The sequence below is a fragment of the Pygocentrus nattereri genome, chromosome 21, assembly GCF_015220715.1.
Source record: "Pygocentrus nattereri isolate fPygNat1 chromosome 21, fPygNat1.pri, whole genome shotgun sequence".
Taxonomy (NCBI): domain Eukaryota; kingdom Metazoa; phylum Chordata; class Actinopteri; order Characiformes; family Serrasalmidae; genus Pygocentrus; species Pygocentrus nattereri.
In genome coordinates this window covers 30,665,049-30,685,804 of record NC_051231.1, presented here as the reverse complement: position 1 = coordinate 30,685,804, position 20,756 = coordinate 30,665,049, and the positions used below count along the sequence as shown (strand labels likewise).

The window sequence follows — 20,756 nt, the reverse complement described above, 5'->3', positions numbered from 1 at the left end:
TCAGGTTGCAGGCTGATGTAGGTCACATTAACTCTATCATTACAGCAAAGACCAACCACCTGACACACAGCATCACACCGTAACGGATCAAAGTGCTGACGCAGAACTGACAGCAGGAGTTTGTCCTGCTTTATAATAAATCACATGACAAGATCAAACAAGCAGTGATGCACGTATTGTAAAAACTATTTCTAGTGAGCATATCTGTACTGACATCATGGGAAACCACTACTTCCAACAACCTGAAATAAAGTTAAAATATAAAAGGTTATTTATCTGTATCTCATTCAAATGAACGATAATTATAAACAAAGCTTGTGGCTACAAGGTTGATGTCAATATTGTATGCTATTCTATAATTAGTCTACCTTGCTTGTTCTTAATTGTTTCACTGTGTGCAGATTAAAAGATTGATATATGTATGTAAGCACACAATGAACACTATTGTTAAAACGTCTGTAAACACTGCTGATATTAATATAATAATAATAATAATAATAATAATAATAAGTTGAACTTAAATAGCGCCTTTACACAAAACCCAAGGTCGCTTTACAAAATGTATATCACATTACACAAGGCCCGAGGAAGATGCAGGAGAAAAATGAAGGAGAAAAAGATGAGATTTCAATAAAGATTTGAAGTGAGAAAGAGAAGAGGTAGAGCGAAGAGAGAGAGGCAGAGAGTTCCAGAGCAAGGGGGCCGCAACACTGAAGGAACGACCACCCATAGAGCTGAGCCTGAACCTAGGGACCACTAGAAGGCCTGCTTCCGAAGACCTGAGGTTACGAGTGGGCTTGTAGGGTATTAGAAGGTCGAGTAAGTAAGCAGCAGCCAGGCCATGAAGTGCCTTGAATGTGAGAAGTAGAATTTTATAGTGAATACGTAAAGTAATGGGCAGCCAATGAAGTCTCTGAAGAACAGGAGTAATGTGCTCAGATTTTTTAGTGTATGTGAGAATCCGTGCTGCAGAATTTTGCACTATTTGTAACAACCTAAGTGACTTAGCGGGGAGCCCATAGAGCAATGAGTTACAATAGTCCAGGCGAGAAGTAACAAAAGCATGGACCAGAGACTCAGCTGCAGCCGGGGACAGTAAAGGACGGATACGTGAAATATTGCGAAGGTGGAAAAATGCCGACCTAGACAGAGACTTGATGTGCGGTTCAAAAGACAAAGAAGGGTCAAAAAGAACACCTAGGTTTCGGACAGTGACAGATGGAGTGATTGTAATATCATTTACAGTGAGAGCAAGATTTTTGAGAGCGTTAACAGTGGACTGTAACTATAAACTCGGTTTTGTGTGCATTTAAAGAAAGAAAATTTGGCCTAAGCCAGGAGTTCAGGTCAATAAGACATCTATTTAACTGGGGTGGGGGAAACAGTGCTGCTGGTTTGAAGCTGAGATAGATCTGAGTATCATCATCATAGCAATGAAAATGTAAATTGTGACTACGAAAAATATAACCGAGGGGGAGAATATAGATTATAAAAAGGAGGGGACCAAGGACGGAACCCTGAGGGACACCATATTCAATGGGCACTGTGTCAGACGTATGGTTCCCAATTGAAATAAACTGAAGCCTGTTAGTCAGATGTTTTAATTTACACAGTACTGTACACCGGTCAGAGACCTTTATATTTATTTCATTTCTAGTCAAATCTGACATTAAATACAACAGGAAAAGAGTGTGCCCGCTCTTTGTCTTTATCATGGCTTCCATTCTTACACAGAAACTTTCAGTTTTTAAAATTTGCCGACGTCTTTCCACACCTCTAAAGTTCAGCCTTAGAAGTTGCTTTAACATTTTCTCAAGTAATCAACCCCATTCAGTCGTGTTGAGTTCTGGACTCTGGGTTTTTTGTCTGTCTCCTTTTCTCAGTGAGGTTCTTCTTGATCAGCTACATATCCTTTCAGACCCACAGCGCTTCTCACAGTGGAAGGATGGACAGAAACACCTGTGGATGTTTTCAGATCTGAAGCAAGAGTGGAGCTTGAGTTTTCTTATGGAACTGGATAATCTTATATCTACTCTCCTCAGAAATCTCCTGAAAAGTAAGGATTTTGAACTTGAAGGCCATTTTGACTGGAAATTAAATGAATGAAGAGTGCACTGTGACTTGTGCACAAGGCTGTGCACAATAACAACTTACAGAATGCAGATTTAAATCTTATAAACTAGACACCAGAAGGTATTTTAGATGTTTCAAAAATATTATTTACCACAAATATAAGCTTCCTATCAATTATTTGAAGATATGAAGGTGCACAGAACAAGCATAGAGTTGTTGTATATATTTATCTGAAACCAAACAGTTTACACTGTCATAAATAAATAAATAAATCAAAATCAAAATTAGGCATCAATCGCGTAGCATAAAAATTATACTTGTTTCTTCCTTTATGTTGTAAGCCGCATTAAAACAAAGACTAACAGCAGAATATGGTTTGTTCTGGCTTTATGAGGCTGTAGATTATAGCCTGACTTGGGCACAAGCTCCATGTTTGTATTTCATTTGACTGGCATGCTTGTTGCATGTTTACACACATTGAGAGGTTTATACCAAATTGCCCTTATAAAAAACACACAATCAGGTTCTTGTGTATAATATAAAGCCAGCAGCGAGAGAGTTGAACCAGCTTCTGTTCCTCAGCCTCTCAACGCAAACGTGATAAAATCCGCAGACCTTTTGATGTTGCGAGTTACAGCCGTGTGGTGACCTAGTTTGTATTTTTGCTTAGCCATCACATTCCAAAAAACTTGTTGGGTGTGTACAGTGTTCACAGAGCTCTGACATCCATTTTGAGTGTGACATTGTTGGTGGTTTCCTTAAATTCAGTCTCCATGACGGGTGGTGCTCACCAAGACATAGTTTAGAGCTTCTTTCACATGTCTGACTCAGGCTTCCCACAGCCTCTTCATTGGCTCTCTAGAGTCGTTCAACGTGAAGCAATATTATCACAATATGGTATTTTTTCCATCCTGCGCAGTACCAGTACTAAGGCTTTTGCATATGACTGGCACAAATGTCTGCACCTGAAACATTTAGTTATGTAAGCTGTGTGACTGGCTTAGTGTGTTTATGTATTTACAAAAGAAAGATCTTATTATACATTTCAGAGAATTTCAAGTACTTAAACATGTACTTGGAAATCTTAGGTGGCATCTTCTCGGACATCTGTCCTCAGTGTCTGAAATACGTAGTCATCATGGCGTTTCTCTGTACATGCTGCCATGTTTCACCAGATGAGGCTGAATACTTTCAATCAGCGTTTCACAATGTTGGCCCTGGAGGCCAACTGCCATGGACACTTATGTTTTCCCTGGTCCCAACTGACCCGATCCATCTCATCATTCCATTAACAAGACCTTCTGAGTTGAAGTGCTTGTGTTAAAGCAGAAAAAGCACTAATATGTGCAGTAAAATGGACCACCAGGACAAGGGATTAGAAAAAGTGCTTTAGATCATAAGCTATTCCACCTTCCTTATCTGTCTATAGGACTTAACTTCCACTGTAAACCATCTATGTTGCACCATGTAGCTAAGCATCAAAAAAAATTGAAACCATTGTTTCAAAGGTGCACACACCATCCCCAACCTTCAGCATCAATGCCTGGAGGTGCTCGGCCACTTCAAGCACCGCTCAGTTTCTCTGAGCGCCACAGCATGACATTCAGCAGTTTGCTATTACTGCATTAAATTAAAACCAGAATAAGACCACAGACATCAATGGCTGATGACACAAGGATTGAAATTGACATCAAGAGGTTTTCAGACAAACAGATAAATGCTAATGGTCTATTACCTCAGCCAATGTAACAAGCCTGGTCCATATTTTTTAGCTCAAGGACAGCATTTTGTGAAGAGGCAATTTGCTGATATCAAATATAATGGATTTACTAAATAAAGTGCTCTCAGTGTGACACTTTCTAGCTGTGCTTTTGTACTGCTTGCTATGCGACAGTTAGTCCATTGGTGGTAACCTGTCCATAGAGGGACTCTAAGGTCCCTCTAAGGTCATGTATGTGTTTTCTTCTCTTCACAGTTTTTTTTTTCTTTTCATTCCTCATTTATTTAGATTTTTTCAGCTGCATGGCCTGCTTTACCGGCAGAGCTGCATCGATGGTCCCTGTGTTGACAGATGACAGCAACAGACTCTAAATTTAATATCCAGAACCAACTGTACTTGTTTGTAGCTCGTATGCATAACCTAATGATACCATGACACACAGTTGGCAAAGAAACAACTCTTGTTCAATTACTTATGGAAAATATAGAGAAAAAACTCCTACATTGTTTACCTCAAACTTCTTCTTATGACTTTGACAACACCTTCACATATACCTACGTGCATGAGAGTCTCACCTCCACGGACGCCCTCCAGCGGGTAAAAGAAGGCCACCAGCAGGTTCATGAGCACAGCCAGGTTGAAGGAGATGCTGCTCCAGAAGGACATGTTTCTTGAACACCAGTACAGAATGGGCTGAGCTACAGAGGGAAAATGGAAAAGATAGAATACACACTCAGTCACTTTTACCCAGACATACAGCACCTTATTACACACACACACACACACACACACACACACACACACACACACACACACACACACACACACTCTTGTATAATCTTTGACTCTTAAATAAGCCAAATACACATACAAGGTTTACAGACTCTTAATCCAACCAAACACAAACCTGTATACAAAATGCATGTCCATGCAGTACATCTAGATACCCACTACACCCCCTTGGCAAATAAACAAGGCAAGTCTGAAGTATTTCTCAACTTTTACAGATCTAATACCACAACGCTATAAACATACATATGTACAACAAATTCTGAACATCAAAGCAACATCAGGTTGTTGCTCAAATAAGCATTTAACTGTACTACTATTAAATCCTAGGTCCTTATCTAAGCCATAAATGCTGAATGATGATGTTTAGATTAATTGACTATTAATTGGTTGTAATTTTTGGTTTTCTTTGAACAATATAGTCAACACTAGTCACACCCAATAATTTTTTGGCGGTTTTGGCTTTGTTTTAATAATGATAACAAAATTGGAGCCAATATTAAAAGTACTAGATTCACTAGCGACCAGGTAGCTTGATTTTGGTTGTTAAATAATACCTGATAGATGTTTACTGGGTCTGAAATTGTCATATTTTACCTGCAGCTGTGGAATTACTCATCTATATAGCTCTTAATTTATGAATTTACATAATTAACATGAATGTTAATTATTTTATTGCTCATATAGAAACAAAATGTTTGCAGGATCAGTGCTGATGTCAAAGTGCTACTACTCATGACTGCAAGCCAGGAGGATTTATGGTGCCAGCCAGGAGCTCGTCTCTACAGCACTCATTCTAGTAATTTCTTTTTCACAAAAAATGACAGCGACACAGGAGTTCATTCATGCTGTCTCTGTCTGCTGTCGTTACTGGAGGCAGCAAGCAGTTTCCATGGCAACGCTGACGCTGCTTCTGTGCTAGCACATGTTCAAAATGCCCTGGGTCTATTTTCAGGGAGCAGAAACAACACATGCACGGAACTTAAGAGGGTAATTAAAAAGAACAGCGTGCCATAGTCCAATGATAAAGAACCGGCAAAACGTCCAACACAAGGACTGCAATGGATTGGTTTCCACGGCAACCTCCAGCGCTTCCATTCAACGCTACTTTAAAAAACAAAACAAAAAAAAAGACCTAAACCCACTGACCAAAGCACACAACCCATTTAACCTTAACTCGGTCCCAGTGAGCGTCCCACTTGGCTAATTAGCTTCTGTGGCATGCGCTCCGCCCCCTCCACCCTCGCGGCTCTCTCCCTGGAGTCATTGCCGAGGTTCCTTTCCGCTCTGTGTTCAGGCCCCGCCTTTCTGCTGGCTCTTGCGGCCATCATCGCCGGGGCCCAGGGGGCGGGCGCATGCCACAGTTTCTTTTTGGGAAAGTTCAAACTAAAGTAGCACCTTTAAAATAGCAAGGAGGTGCAACAGTCAAGCATGCAACTTTTGTGAGAACTGCACAAATTAATTGGTAAGGCCACAGACGTGACAAAAATACAAAATAGACGGAGAAAGAAAGAGTCTTCATTAGCCTCGACCAGTGCAGTCATACGATGCCCGATAGACTGTTACCCTCAACTGCGGAGCCCTCCTCCCCGAGAACTCTCTCGACTTCTGATTATTTTGACATCTGGTTGGTTTTGATTTGAAAAGGGGAACTAAAGGAGGGAACTTTAAATACGCAGAATCCACCGCACTCATGACTTGTGGTTGGAGCCAACGAACATGGCCTATGCTCTGAGATTCAAAATTGTAACATAATGCTGTCGCCTAGAGCACTCACACCATTAAGTGATCATTCACAACCTCACCGGGGCAAAAGCAAGACTGTGAACCCTCATCATCAGATAATGATGAAGCTTCAGCTAAAAGTTTCTCCTCACAAAGATAAGGATGGCTTCTTTATGTGCTTTTTTTTTTTTTTTTTAACTGGTCTGATATTTTGCACTTTTTTAACTGGTCTGATATTTTGCACAGACGTATCAGTTTAAGACACAATTCTACTGGTTTGCTGAAGTCTAGCAGATGGTTAAGACCTAAAAGATCTAACTGAAAACAAGGACAGAAATGTTGACCTCCCCCTCTCTTTTCTCTACTTGTCCCTATGGTCAGGTCTGAGATTACTACATGGCTTTCTTCATCTCAACCTTGTGGTGTGTCTCATTATTTTTCTTCCTCTTTTCTTTACTTAAGAAAAACTTCTTTCTCACAAGCCACCACATTTCTCACCACCATTTTCCTACCTTAGTATCAATTCAAATGCTGTTGATGGAAAAGTCTTTATTCCTGGCCTTAATTTTACCAACAATCGCTTATTCCAACTGGCTTTATTTCCTGAACACTCCATCACTCCTCCATCTCTCTAACCCAACTCCCTCATTCTCTGTTGCTCATCCCTTTCTCAATTCCATCTTCTCTCTCTCTGCGTCTTTTTCTTTTTCTCTCATTCTCATTCTTCTCTCCCTCCTCTAAGAGAGAGACATTTTATCCTGGATTAATTACTTTAAAGGAATACTCCAGCGTTTTTCAGTCTCTTTATGCGACAGGTCTTCCAACAGTTAGTAAAAAAACAGGGGAAAAAAAAAACCTTTGACTCAAAACATATTTGAAGAGATTAATTTCAAATTGCCATGTTTTCATTTCTAACAATGTTAAACAGAACACGTTGAAAAGAACAGCTGACGTAGAATGGAACAATACTTATTTTCTCTTAAAAGGTGGCATTAATCATAACATGACATTGACATTTCTTGTATGTGTAAAGCCTACTTACAAGAACATGTAACTTTCAAAAGTCTTGAAAGTGATCTATAAATCATTTATAATAAAAGACATCTTCCTATTGGCTTGTAGACTGAGATTAGGTTAAAAATGCTGGAGTTTTCCTTTAAGTTCAGGAAGGAAGGCAACAGTCATATAACTCTGATTTCCGCTCATTCACATTCACACGAGTCTCCTACCCTTCCTTGCTGTCTTTGACTACAAATATAACCAGGAGCTTCTTAAACTATACACTTCATCATCTTATAACTTTAAACTTCATTGTTATTTTTAGTGTTTACACCCCCTCCCCTCTGCCCTGGCTCATAGGGGATCAGGATGAGCCACCTGTGCCAGCTCAGGTGCTTCGAGAGTGGGCTTTACCTGAAGTTTACGTGGGGCTTCAGGGAGGGAGAGGGCGTGTATGCACCTTACTTAGGACGGATAGGAAGGGAGAGGGTCCACGCACAGGGCACGGAGTTTGCGTTACCAGTGGCCGGTTGAGTACCTCGCAGTTTCTTCTGCCAGTTCATCTCATTGAAGAGGTCTTCGCAACGCACAAAGAAGTCGTTGATCTTGCTGCCCTGTTCGTCCCGTTCTGTGGTGTAATACACACGCAGCTTTGACTCCAGTGTGAGGAACTCGCAGATGTTGGGCACAGGGAAGACGATCTGCTCCATGGTCCGGTCCAGACGTACAATCTGGGAAACAATCACAATCATCATAATTATTGCTACCCCTGGAAAAAGCATCATCAGTTTGAAGAACACTTTGTAGTAGTAATCAGACATTATGAGATCTATAATAAAAAGGTTGGCTTTTTTAAATGCATATTGCACCTTTTTGTCCTCAAAAAATCTAAAGTGGTAATCGAACACTGTTTCACTGGGATATGAATATGAGGCGACATCCTATCCAGACACTTTTACTCATCCATCAGGAAACACACAAAGGAAATAAAAGAAAAGGCTATTGACCTTTATAAATCAGGGGATGGCTACAAAAATAGCTTCACGCCTAAAACTACCCATAAGGTTAATGATTAAAAAGTTTCAAACCCATGATGCTGGGATGAACCGTCATCTAAAAGGACACAAGTGTATTTGGCTCCCACACACCCCAAGGAGGATGATTCAATAAGTAAAACTTTCTCCAAGCATCAGAGTTGGAGAGCCCATTACATCCTGAGGCCACCAAGCCTCCAAGATCACAGTTACACATCTCTCCATACCACAAACATTAGTGCCCGTCATATGCTAAACATCAGCAGAACTTTGGAACTGTGTTATACGGCCAGATGAAACAAAAAAGAACTTTCTGGTAAAAAAAAAAAAAAAAAAAAAAAGGAAAGGAAAAGAAAAAGAAAAACAAATGTCACTAGTCTGATCTAGTGTGACGGAGAACCTGTGGTGTCCATATGTTTTACTCAAAAAAGGCCAGGAACACCATAATGTCAAGTATGTTAAATGTCTGCCAAGAAGCCAACAATGAGTCATAGATAGATTTTCCAGCAGGACACTCAACCCAAAAAATGTTTAACGACTATACAATTAAGTTTTTGCAGCATCAGTACTAATCCTGATATAAACAACCCCCCCAAAAACTGAGGGGTTGACCTGAAGCTTGACCTAAAGCAAAGAATTCACAAAGGAGGACCAAGGGCTTTGGCAAAGGGAAGGTGCCCAAATGACTAAATGCAGAGATACAAGTAACTGTGACATGTTTTTGAAAGAAATGCTTACCGGTATTTTTTTCATAAAGAGGATGCTCCTTTGAATAACTCCACCTCAATGAACAGTTAGATTTCTCTAGATTTCAATGGAAGATCAATCTGATCAGGCCAGAGGGGACTGTAGCTCATAAGTAATTAAAATAAAAATATTTGTAGTGTTGACCTAGGATGAACTTGGTGGCTAGCTAGAACTTATTTAGATATTTGTCTGAACCTAGATGTTTCAAATATCTGTCAGACTCAGACATTCTGGGATTCTCACTGCCTGCTTTGTGTAACCGATTTTCTCATGTTTATACATCCTCTATACTGTTACCTTAAAACAGCTTTTAATCTGGCATGCTAGATTCAATCAATTGTGCTGTTGAAAATCCACAAGGCCCTCAATTGGGAAAATGGATGTGAGGTAAATAAGATGCACATTGGGTGATGATAAGCCTGTTTGGGTCAGTGTTGGACTTCAGACAAAAGTAAGTGGGCTGTATTTGAGCTTGGACCAAAAATTCAGCTTTACTGGGATTCATCTAACACACCTGGCTTGACTCCGGTCCCTTTAATGAAACCTTGTCCCATTTGCTTTAACACACTGTCAGAACAGCGTCTCCACATGCAAACAATGGTATGCAAATAAGCCAAATCATTTTCATTTGTAAACCATTATTAAACAATAATGGCTGGTTACTCAGTGCCTCAGATCAGTTTCCATGTTTACAAGTGGATTTTAAAGAAAGTATGTTTTAAAGTTGATGGATGTACTAACACACCACCATACTGCTCTCCAGCTACACTGGAACATTACCCTAAAGAAGTGAGATCAAAAAAGGCACCCAGAGGCAGGAACTACACACCTCGATTTGAGCAGTGTGTTTGGCATAGAACTCCAGAGCTTCGTCGCCCTCGCCGTAGGTGCCTCCCGCCTTCAGCATGGCCTGAAGCTCCTTGTTATGTCTGGCCAGCTGTAAGAGTGATTGGAAAGAGGTTAGATGGTCAGTTACAAAGTACACTGCACGGTATAAAAAAAAAAGAGGGGGGGGGACCTATTTGAGCTGGGTTAGGTCTGATAATTTCATTTGTTAGGAAATCGACTAGCCAATCTGCATGAGATAAAGTATCTGTGTACCCGATCATTCACTTCAGCGTTAAGATTAGAATTAAATGTATTCAAACAAACAACAAAAACAAACTTCCAGTTAATATGAGAGAGAAAAGCACTAGATTAGTGAAATGGGCTCAGTCAAATTAACAAATGTCTCCCAACAGGACAGAAATAAAATTGATCTTCTCCTTCTAATTAGCCCATCATTAAAACCGTTTTGAGAATAAAAGAATTGTGCCAAGAGTTCCATTTCATCTCCCACTCGCAAAAAAGAAAGGCACTGATGTCCATTAGGATTTGTTATTATATTAGTGTGAGGTTGATTTTAACAGGACTGCCATTACAGAAGAAGCTCAGAGTTTAGTCTTAGTTTACTCTTAGTTTTAATTTTAAGCCCTATTGGAGCTGGATTGGTATTACCTAGAGAGCTACTATAACCTGAGAGAATACTGATTAGATCTGTAATTTTACTCCATACGAATCTCCAATGTCAGTAGTTTTAATATGTCTGTAATAATTCAGAGTTAACCATCTTCTAAGGTTTGCTGAAATTGGAGCTCCCTCAGGAACAGCAGTCCTGTTTGAATTACCTTAAAGTAATGTAATAAAGCTGAGTAACAGAAAACAGCACATTTTTTTTGGAACCTGCAGACAAGGCTAACAGCTAAAATGAAGTTTGATGTGATCCAATTCTTTAATTGACAAGTTCATGAAAAGACCACTGAAATAAACAATATCTTTGGTGATGGTCAAATTACAAGAAGGAAAAAGGAAAGAACCACTCACTAATCAATGTGTTTTCTGTCTTGAGTTTATTCTGGAATATTACAAGTCAATTTGTGACACAATTCAGTGTACAGTCCCTCCATATGCTATGATTACGCACCATCATTTGGATCTGTCTGTGATAACGGGCTGCACCACACAATAAAATGAGATCTAAAGATTTTCTCCCTCCACTGTCACACTTTAATTTTTTTTATTGTGTCATATTTGCCATTTCACCACAAAACACGTTATTGTTTGGAAGTATGGCGCCTGTCACACAGTGCTGACGTAAACGTCTGCATGACTGTTTCGATACGGGATGTTTGGGATAATTTAGGGAAATTACACAGATGAGAATCAGCCAGGAAAATCATGCACTCTTAACATTACAGGACCTCGTCTGGTAAAAGTAAATCCAGCTAGAATATGGCTAAAAGAAAGTAATTCGCTCTGGAATAATGACTTAGCAAACTTGTAAAAACTACAAACATAGCAGATTCATGGATTAAAATCATGGAGTACATTGGCAATCCCTCAAATTGCAGCAACATCCCAGGTAAAACTAATCCAACAGGGCGTTAGCTGCTGTCATATCCCATATTGCTGTGTGGTACAGCTCAATAACACCTACAGTATTTCACTGTGGAAAAATTAGCATTAAACATTGTGGAATCCTGGCAATAATTGAAGTGAATAAGTGAAAATACTTCTATTTTGAATTTCTTTTACATTTGACATACAACACAAGTAATATTATAATGATGTAAGGTAAAAGTTTTGAAATCTTAGCATGAATTTCAACATTTCTTAGTTTTCAGTGGTATATCCCCTTTTGCGTTAACGACAGTGTTTACTGGAACTGGCATGGACTCCATATGTTTGTGTTTCACACAAACACCCATGGAAGAAAACTTCTGGCTTGCTTGTACAAAGGCCTTAAAGCGGTCGGTAACAAAAATTTGCTTAAGTACGAAGACCTTGAATTTTTCCTCTTACTTTTATTTTGTTGCTTCTTTGTCACGTCATTTTCTAACTTCCTTGCAATTCGGTGCAAATTAAAATAAATTTCAGATTTTCAATGTGGTCTCAGACTTTTGGACCCCACTGTACGTGGCCATGATGCCCAGCATATAACACTAGCGAGGCAGCTTTAATTCTTCTGTCTTTGGAGAAATGTCACACTACACTGACGAATGAGCGCACCACTGCAGGAGCCAAATACTCATACACACACACACACACTCACTCACTCGCTCACTCCCACAAACACGCACACACACCCTCTTTTGCTCATAACATCATCCTCAGCTGACTAAAGTGTGTCAGATTAACACAGCACAAACATATTCACTGCCTAGCCATCACGTGGAGTGAAGCTGTATCTTGGCCAAACATTAGTCACTAATTATCATTCTTCCCAAAACCACAAAAAATTCGGGCCAAGTATAGTTATTCTAAAGTTACAGATACTTTACAGTCACATTACGGTTTTACAATTAGACACATTGACTAATAGTACATGTAATGTCACCAAATACCTTTTCCGGAGAGAGGTGCTATTCTTGCCTAACTCACTTCAGACTGTTTTGCTATTGTTTTTACACACAGTGCTGCTACTGTTGCCAAGTCACTTTACACACAGTGCTGCTACCGTTGCCAAGTCACTTTACACACAGTGCTGCTACTGTTGCCAGGTCACATTACACACAGCGCTGCTACTGTTGCCAAGTCACTTTACACACAGCGCTGCTACTGTTGCCAAGTCACTTTACACACAGCGCTGCTACTGTTGCCAAGTCACTTTACACACAGCGCTGCTACTGTTGCCAAGTCACTTTACACACAGCGCTGCTACTGTTGCCAAGTCACTTTACACACAGCGCTGCTACTGTTGCCAAGTCACTTTACACACAGCGCTGCTACTGTTGCCAAGTCACTTTACACACAGCGCTGCTACTGTTGCCAAGTCACTTTACACACAGCGCTGCTACTGTTGCCAAGTCACTTTACACACAGTGCTGCTACTGTTGCCAAGTCACTTTACACACAGCGCTGCTACTGTTGCCAAGGCACATTACACACAGTGCTGCTACTGTTGCCAAGGCACATTACACACAGCGCTGCTACTGTTGCCAAGGCACATTACACACAGCGCTGCTACTGTTGCCAAGTCACTTTACACACAGTGCTGCTACTGTTGCCAAGTCACTTTACACACAGTGCTGCTACTGTTGCCAAGTCACTTTACACACAGTGCTGCTACTGTTGCCAAGTCACTTTACACACAGTGCTGCTACTGTTGCCAAGTCACTTTACACACAGTGCTGCTACTGTTGCCAAGTCACTTTACACACAGCGCTGCTACTGTTGCCAAGTCACTTTACACACAGTGCTGCTACTGTTGCCAAGTCACTTTACACACAGTGCTGCTACTGTTGCCAAGCCTCTTTACTGACAATGCTGTCATTTTTACCAAATCACTTTACAGTGCTGCTACTGTCACTAAATAGTTCCGCAATCCTTCTCCTGCCAAGTTTCTTTACAGAGAGTGTTACTACTTTCTCCAATTCACTTTATTGTGCTGCTACTGTTGACAAGTCATTTTACAAACAGTGCTGCTACTGTCTCTAAGTCACTTTATAGACAGGGCCACTACTAAGTCATGTTGCGGACAGTGCTGCTACTGTCTCTTAGTCACTTTACAGACAGATTCAGTAAAATTTTATTATTTCCCTTTCATATCGTCTGCACAGAGCTCCTATTTGTTTTTTCTGTATAGTTAACTTTAATGCTATATATTTGATATTTCAAGTCACCACATGTGGAAATTGATGTACCATAATACTCTGATTTTGATAATCCGACTGACTTAACGCTAACCTGCTCTTCAGGCTTTCATTCAGTCCTGACATCATTAGGATATTTAAGTAACGTTTTCCTTTAACTTCAAATCAGACAATGCAACCTCACACCCAGTGTTGTCCAACCTTGTCTTTGACCCTAAAGGAAGTAATGAGAAGAGCACTGACCTGAGGCCAGTGAGGCCACTAACGCGTTTAATTCCTAACTGCGCCTTACATAACTGATCCGTCAGGCTATCTGGCCTACTTAATTACATGAACAAGCAGAAAATCTATACAGCTCAACAGTGCAACAGGGAGAGAGTAGAAAAAGAGGGACGAGATCATGATATAATCAAGATAAAATGACACAGTGAATGCAGAAGTGTGAGTGAGTGAGTGAGTGAGTGAGTGAGTGAGTGAGTGAGTAAGTGAGTGAGTGAGTGTATGGGCCAGAGAAAGAGAATGACAGGCAGTGTGTGTGCGTTGTAACCTATTTATCTGTGTGTGTGTGTGTGCGTGTGTGAACAGAGAAGGAAATGTGTGTTTTAATCTTCTTGTCTGTGTGCAAGAGAACACATAAAATTACTTGTGTTGGTGAAGCGAATTTCTTTTGCTACTGCCTAGAAAAGACACTGAGATCTTTTTTGAGGCCTCTGTTCAAAAGCATGATAGGCAAACCAGACTAGGCTTGAGCCACCTGACGATAGCATTGTCAATCACTGATAGTTTCCATCTGCTGCAACTGTCAAACAAGTTAAACTATTAAAATGTGCAAAAAACATGCATCCAAAACATTAAGATGCCCCAAAGTAATTATATATGCCTTGCAATCTATTTTCTTTGAATGTGCAATGTCAGTACATGCCCTGATTTGCAGTCTGGCTTAAGAGAACTGTGTTGCAGCACAAGATGTGCTTGTTAAACAGACAATTTCATGCTGCAGCCTTCACACGCCGAACAGCTTCCCTCACAAAACACGAACAGGTGCTTGAAAGATTACTACCTTTACATCAGTTTATTATTATTTATTTACAAAAGTCTATTTCAAGAGAATTTCTCAGCTATATTTCTGTGCAACAAAATATACAGAATGTTCTTTTTCATTCCTTACGCTAAACCAAATATCAAAATTAGTCAGTAAGCACATCCTTACGGAAAACCCTGTAAATTTTGGGTCCTGGAATGTCACTCTTACCCACCGAGCCACAGGTATTTAAAAATGGTTGACTACACAAGTGGTTCTTAAAACTAGTCCTCATGACCTCCAAAAATCAACATTTTCCTCTGTCCTTGTGTTGGAGTAGGGAGTAAAAATGTGGACTTTACAGCGGACTGTGAGGACATGTTTGAGGATCGCTGGTCTGCAGTCTTAAATATAAAGGCAACAAATCATGAATCTTTGAAGCAATGTCATAGAAGAACATGTCAATTTATGGTTCTTTAAAGAATCATCTTTTAAAAAGTGTTCCCAACCAGGTCATTAGGACCCCCAGATGGGCCATACCATGAGCTAGGGGCTCATGGGAGGCTTTATACCAGTGAAGAGTTTTTTTTTTCTTGGAAACTATATAGGGAACCTGTGTGCTGGAAGTGCTGGATAGGGTAATCGGCTGAAGAGACTCCTTGACGTTTTGAAGCCAAAGGCCACCACTGCCATAAAAATTTGATATGTGACTATTGGTGATATTTCTGAAGTTAATTATTCAAATCATTTTTTTATCAAGATGTATTTAATATGAAATACTTTTGATGGAGCATTTGGTGTGCAAGTTTCACTGGTAGTTAAACAATGCAAAAGTGAAGTGCCAGTTGTTCAGATGCTCGAGAGACCAAGAGAGTGTGCATGTGTGCATGCATGTCTTCACCTGATGGGCCAAAATGTAAATGTTGTGGCCGACATTTCGAGGCGAAGCAGCATGCTCCTCTTCACCCTCCCCATCTTCCTCAGAATGTTCCACTTCGACCTCTCCCTGCATGTAAGCCTTCTTTATCACCTCCACCTGCACACATCAACACAAAATAATCCTCAGACGGCATGTATGTGCTGATTAACTTGTGAGTGAGCTTGTACAACTGTGCACAACACCAAAACCACCTTCAGGCAGTTCACGTGTGTCCACGTATAAAGTGCATGGGAAGTTATGCATGTGTCTGCATGAGTTTTTGTGAAAGCATGTACATTAAACTGTTTCTGTAAGTAGAGTGTGTCTGTGCGAGTGCACACACCAGTTTAAAAGTGTGCATGCCTGCAGAAACATGTTTTGTGGAGTTTCTGCACCATCAACAAGGCAAGCAGCATTCCTCAGCTAAGCCTGCCACAGCACGAGACAAATCATATCATAAGTGACCAATGAAAAGATCGGGTGTAGCATCACCCTGCATCCAATGTAGATTCTTATCTCATACTTTACTGGGCATCTTAAAACACATCTTCTCATCAGGGAAGTGATACTCTATGTAATTTAAAGGTGAGATAAGCACATTTTTCACATTTCAGTCTTTACTACCTGCTTTTACAAAGAAATGTCCCAAATTAGAAGCAGATGGTAACCTGAGGTGACCTAAATGTTTTGCTGTGAGTACACAAAAGCAATCACATCAGATCTTGCCTCAACTTTGTGTCAGTCCATAACATTTCATGCCTGCTAATACTATATATATGGAAAGTTAGAATGTAATACAAAGCTTGTACATAAAGATGAAGATTCTCACCAGTTCTTTAGGCCTCATATTGTACAAGATCCGTTCTGCATTCTCACTGTCATGGCGACTCTCCATGATGGCCAGGAGCAGCTTGGAGGCATTATTCTGAGACAGAAACATGTCCAGAGTTACATCCGAACTACCCAGAAAATCCCAGAAAGCCAAGCACATCAGAACAGCTCTTGAATACAGACAACTTTCATATCTCTGCTTTTGGAACAAAACATCTCCATTTTTCACTTTTTGACATTATTTGAAAACGCCTGTTGCCCTTTACAAGGTGTTTAAATTTCATGACTAATGGACCAAAGCAAATGGCTCAGAATTACTTCAAAAGAAGTTTGGTTCCATTGACTTACATTAAAAGTAAAGTATGTTTTTTCCTTCTCCTGTAAAGCTGTCATTTTGTAGATATGAGATTTTGTTCCAACAGCAGTGATATGTGTTCAAGGTCATAGGCAATCTAATGTTATAGCAAAACTGCAAGACATTCAGTGATGTGAAATTTTACATTACAGCCACCTCAGCCTCAGATGCTCCACCACAGAGATTTGGACCATGTGATATTTACTACACACCACTGCATTCTGAACCGCTATTTGCACACTGGATGTACTTGCATGTAAAACTGTGTTTTAATCTGTTGTATGATCAATTCTGTAAATAGGTTACCCGTTCTATTTGCCAGGACTTTGTGAGTCTTTGTGAGCAAGATGTATTTGCTGGGTTGAAAAATATTTGTAATACTCACAACACTGCATTTTTAAAATGCATTTAATACTTCCCCCTTCCCAAGCAGTTGACCCAAAGTTTTACTACACCCTTCTATAACCTAAGAAAAACTCAATTAGTTTGCACTGCCCCTGTAGTTACTGAATAAAAAGCCATAGCATGTAATAAACCTAGAAAGTTAAGGTGTTAAAGACAGCAAGCGAGATATCCTTGTGTGTTTGGCCAGATATTTTGTAGCCCTGTCTTGAAAATAACCTGATCACACAAAAACAATTGTTTGTGGACAGCTATTTTGCATGTCAGTCAAACTGCTTTTTCCTCTCAAAGTAGGCAGTTCTTCACCACACTGAGCGACAAAATACATCAGATTCTGTGACCACAGGCAGAGTCTGGCTTGCAAGATTACTTAGGAGTGCCATTCTGCTCAAGGGACATAAACTGAATGTTATGTGTGCAGGCGTATTCACACCTTCAGCTCCAGAACGAGGTCCATTCTCTTCTTGCCCAGAGGATTGATATCATTCAGAATCAGGGCAATGATGATGTCAATGCCATTACACTCATGGGTAGCAATGCAGTTCTGCGGGGAAACATGAGAAGGTTAGCACTGGTGGTTTTGGCATTAGTATTAAAGCATAAATTCATAGAAAGAAAACTCAAGTGGAAAATTTAATCACTAAATGACAAAGCTCAACTGCCATTATGCAATAAGGTGCCTTAAAAGGAAGGAGCACAATGGAAATAATGTGTGTGCTGTGGAGGCAAATCCAGTTGCACTAGTTAAGCATTCTACACATAAATGAAACTCATTTCAGTAGGATGGATCTGTTTATGTGGGTTAGCAAGGAAGTTTTTGTATGTGTGTGTAAGAATGAATGAATGAACTGATCAATTAACATGTATCTGTCCGCTCTACCTGGTTCTCATGGCAGGGGCCTTGGCAATACTCAGTAAGGCTCTCAACAGTCTGGTTGATAAGAGCCACATTCTTTTCGTTAATGTAAAGTCCCAGCAGTCCCAGGCCTCCTGTCGTGCTGCCACAGATGCAGTCCAGGAACTGCAGTGTCTCACACACCAGGTTATAATTGTTCTTGTTGTTCTGACAGCGCAGGAAGTTCTGGAGAGGGAGGAACAGAAGTGGAGAACATGCAGTTCATTGGAAAAAAAAAAAACTAAAACTTGCCAACAGGAGGTAAAAGATGTGTTAATTCTTGATTACGACACAGAGTTCACAGAGAGCGGTCACAGAGTATAGAGATCATAGAGTTGGACTGTGAACATACAAAATGCTTCAGTCTGTAAGATGCAGGCAAAAAAAACAAAACCCCACAACGCAGGCCGATAAAAACACTACAACACAAACCTACACACAAACAGAAATGAACTGGTTTGAATAAAAAAAAATTGTAGCCTCTTAGAACATCTCTTTTTTAAGACCTGTGAAACCCACGATTGACTGGTTCTGTTCTGTTTAGTAACTCATGTCCTCATTAACTTCCTTCAGTACACAATACTAGTCTTGGATGTAGGTGTTTTTCAGTATTTTTAAGCCCCAATGAAACCTCTCCAAAAAATGCTCATTAACCGTAACTACGGTTGCTGGTTTTGGCCTGAGGGCATCCCCTTCTCAGTCTTGTTTCCTTGTTAATCCTTGAGGACTTTTTGTTTTGGCTCATGTCAAACCTGAAAAATTTCTTTTTGACAATATTTACTGTGAAAAGGGCAAATAACTGAAAACATTTAGAGCCGTTTTGTGAAAATGTCTACTGTGCAATGCGCTATTACAACTAAACCAGAATAATCTGAATCCGCAATTCCCAAATGTGCAATTTACAGAGATATTTTTGCTAAACTTTAACGACCATAAAACTAATACCTGAAATGAACTTGTTAAAGCAATATACACTGGAGTGGGCGACCCCAAATAACTCAACATTAGATCAAATACTTCAAAAGTTCTGTGCGTATTTCTTATCATTGCTGAATTGTGGCGCTGTGGTGGACTATCTTCAGCTCAGCATAGGTTTTGGCACAGAGTTATAGAGGCAATCCGTTTACCTCTCACGCAGTGGGACACTACTGAGATACATTCTGTGTTTACAGTAGCTGACCTGTAGTTCGCGGTTGTGGTTTTCACAGAGCAGCTGCATGAGGCGGAGGATAGGCTGCATGATGGTGATGGTGACACTCATCTCGTTCTCGTCCTGGTTCTTCTCGCCTGAGGTCGCCGGTGACTCACTAGCACTCAGGTGCTCGTCCGAGTCCACCTCCCGTCGATAAGCCGCGAAAGCCTTCTTTGTAGCTGTTGAAGCTTCCAGAAGCTGCTCGCGCACCTCATCAGTGACCACAGCGACATCCTTCACTGGAGGACAAGATGGGACATTTTTGATAAGGTAGAAAACCAAGGCAGTAACTCTTCTTTAGGAAACTAAGCTAATTTAGAGTTAATAATGTCTAATTTTTGCTCTTGCTTAATTAAGAGCATTCAACTGCTAGTTTCAGTGTCTCACTATCAAAAACAGAAACTCCCTCCCTCCTTCCCTCCCACTGTAGGCTGATTCATTTGTTTTAAAGTATGAACCATCCACTCTCTGGACCATGGTTTCCTGACCTTTCTTTTTAGTTGGTGCTTCTTTATCATTGGTGTCTTCATCTTTGCGTTTGCTGCCCAAGTCGCTAGTGTTGACCGTCATGGTGGCTTTGATCTCTTGCTGCGCCAACTTCATCCGCTCATAGAAGACCTTAAAGAACTTCTCTGACTTATTGTCTCGCGTCAGTCGGATAAAGAATGATCTCTGAAATTACAGATAAGGGGAGAGGAATAAAAGGGAGGGGGGCACAGAGACAGAAAACATGAATGGAATAATCATCTCTATGGTTGCATTTATAGAGCGATGATTGCCACTGTGGTAGCAAATACTTCATTTTAAGAGAACGCACACACTTTAGAGACCATCAACTACAGATTCTAGGTGAGTTGGATACTTCGCAAATAGAGATGACACTGAGCCAATGTCTGTGTCTAGTCGATACCAGTAGAAAATGCTGAAGGAAAAAAGGGATGAATTGGATCCAATTCTGTAACAAAGCTTAAAATTACCACATAATAGCTTTACAGTATAAAAAAAGCCAACTAGGTCTCGTAATAAAATTAGCCAAGTGAAGCCTAAGAACAAACATTAGCTAGTTAAGTACTACACTTTGATTACAATTTCTTTATTTAAAATGGTCTAATTAATGTTTAGTTGTATCTTCTGTTGTAATGTTTAATGTATCTTATCCTTTATGATTAGTTCTAATATACATTGTCTATATAGTAGAATTTCCCTGCTGTGGGACTAAAGCATTATCTTATCTAGTTTAGCTAGTAGGATACAGATTCAAAAACCACAGAACAGGTTTCTTTTTGCCTTTGATCCCTCAGATCTGATTCATCTGAACTAGCAGCACCAATCACCATTTACCAATTATTGTTTAAAATATGTTTTTACATTTATTGAATAATGGATTGAAAACTATGCAGAGTGGATTTTATTGTTTTAGATT

General features: G+C 40.1%; 1 protein-coding gene across 22 annotated transcripts in view; it reads right to left on the bottom strand.

Moving 5' to 3' along the window:
- The window catches only part of itpr1b (inositol 1,4,5-trisphosphate receptor, type 1b), a 173,487-nt gene that overhangs the window by 32,668 nt on the left and 120,063 nt on the right, over nt 1-20,756 (bottom strand). For 16 of the 22 annotated variants that reach the window (XM_017710893.2, XM_017710902.2, XM_017710949.2 and 13 more), the window contains 9 exons: nt 19,822-20,005; nt 19,322-19,572; nt 18,127-18,327; nt 17,680-17,790; nt 16,488-16,583; nt 15,641-15,775; nt 9,917-10,024; nt 7,806-8,037; nt 4,369-4,491 (listed from right to left, as the gene is read on the bottom strand). In XM_017710893.2, coding sequence (XP_017566382.1) covers nt 4,369-4,491; nt 7,806-8,037; nt 9,917-10,024; nt 15,641-15,775; nt 16,488-16,583; nt 17,680-17,790; nt 18,127-18,327; nt 19,322-19,572; nt 19,822-20,005 — 1,441 coding nt within the window. The remainder of the gene's footprint in view (nt 1-4,368; nt 4,492-7,805; nt 8,038-9,916; nt 10,025-15,640; nt 15,776-16,487; nt 16,584-17,679; nt 17,791-18,126; nt 18,328-19,321; nt 19,573-19,821; nt 20,006-20,756) is intronic. The other 6 variants (XM_017710939.2, XM_037532081.1, XM_017711034.2 and 3 more) reach the window with 1 other exon arrangement.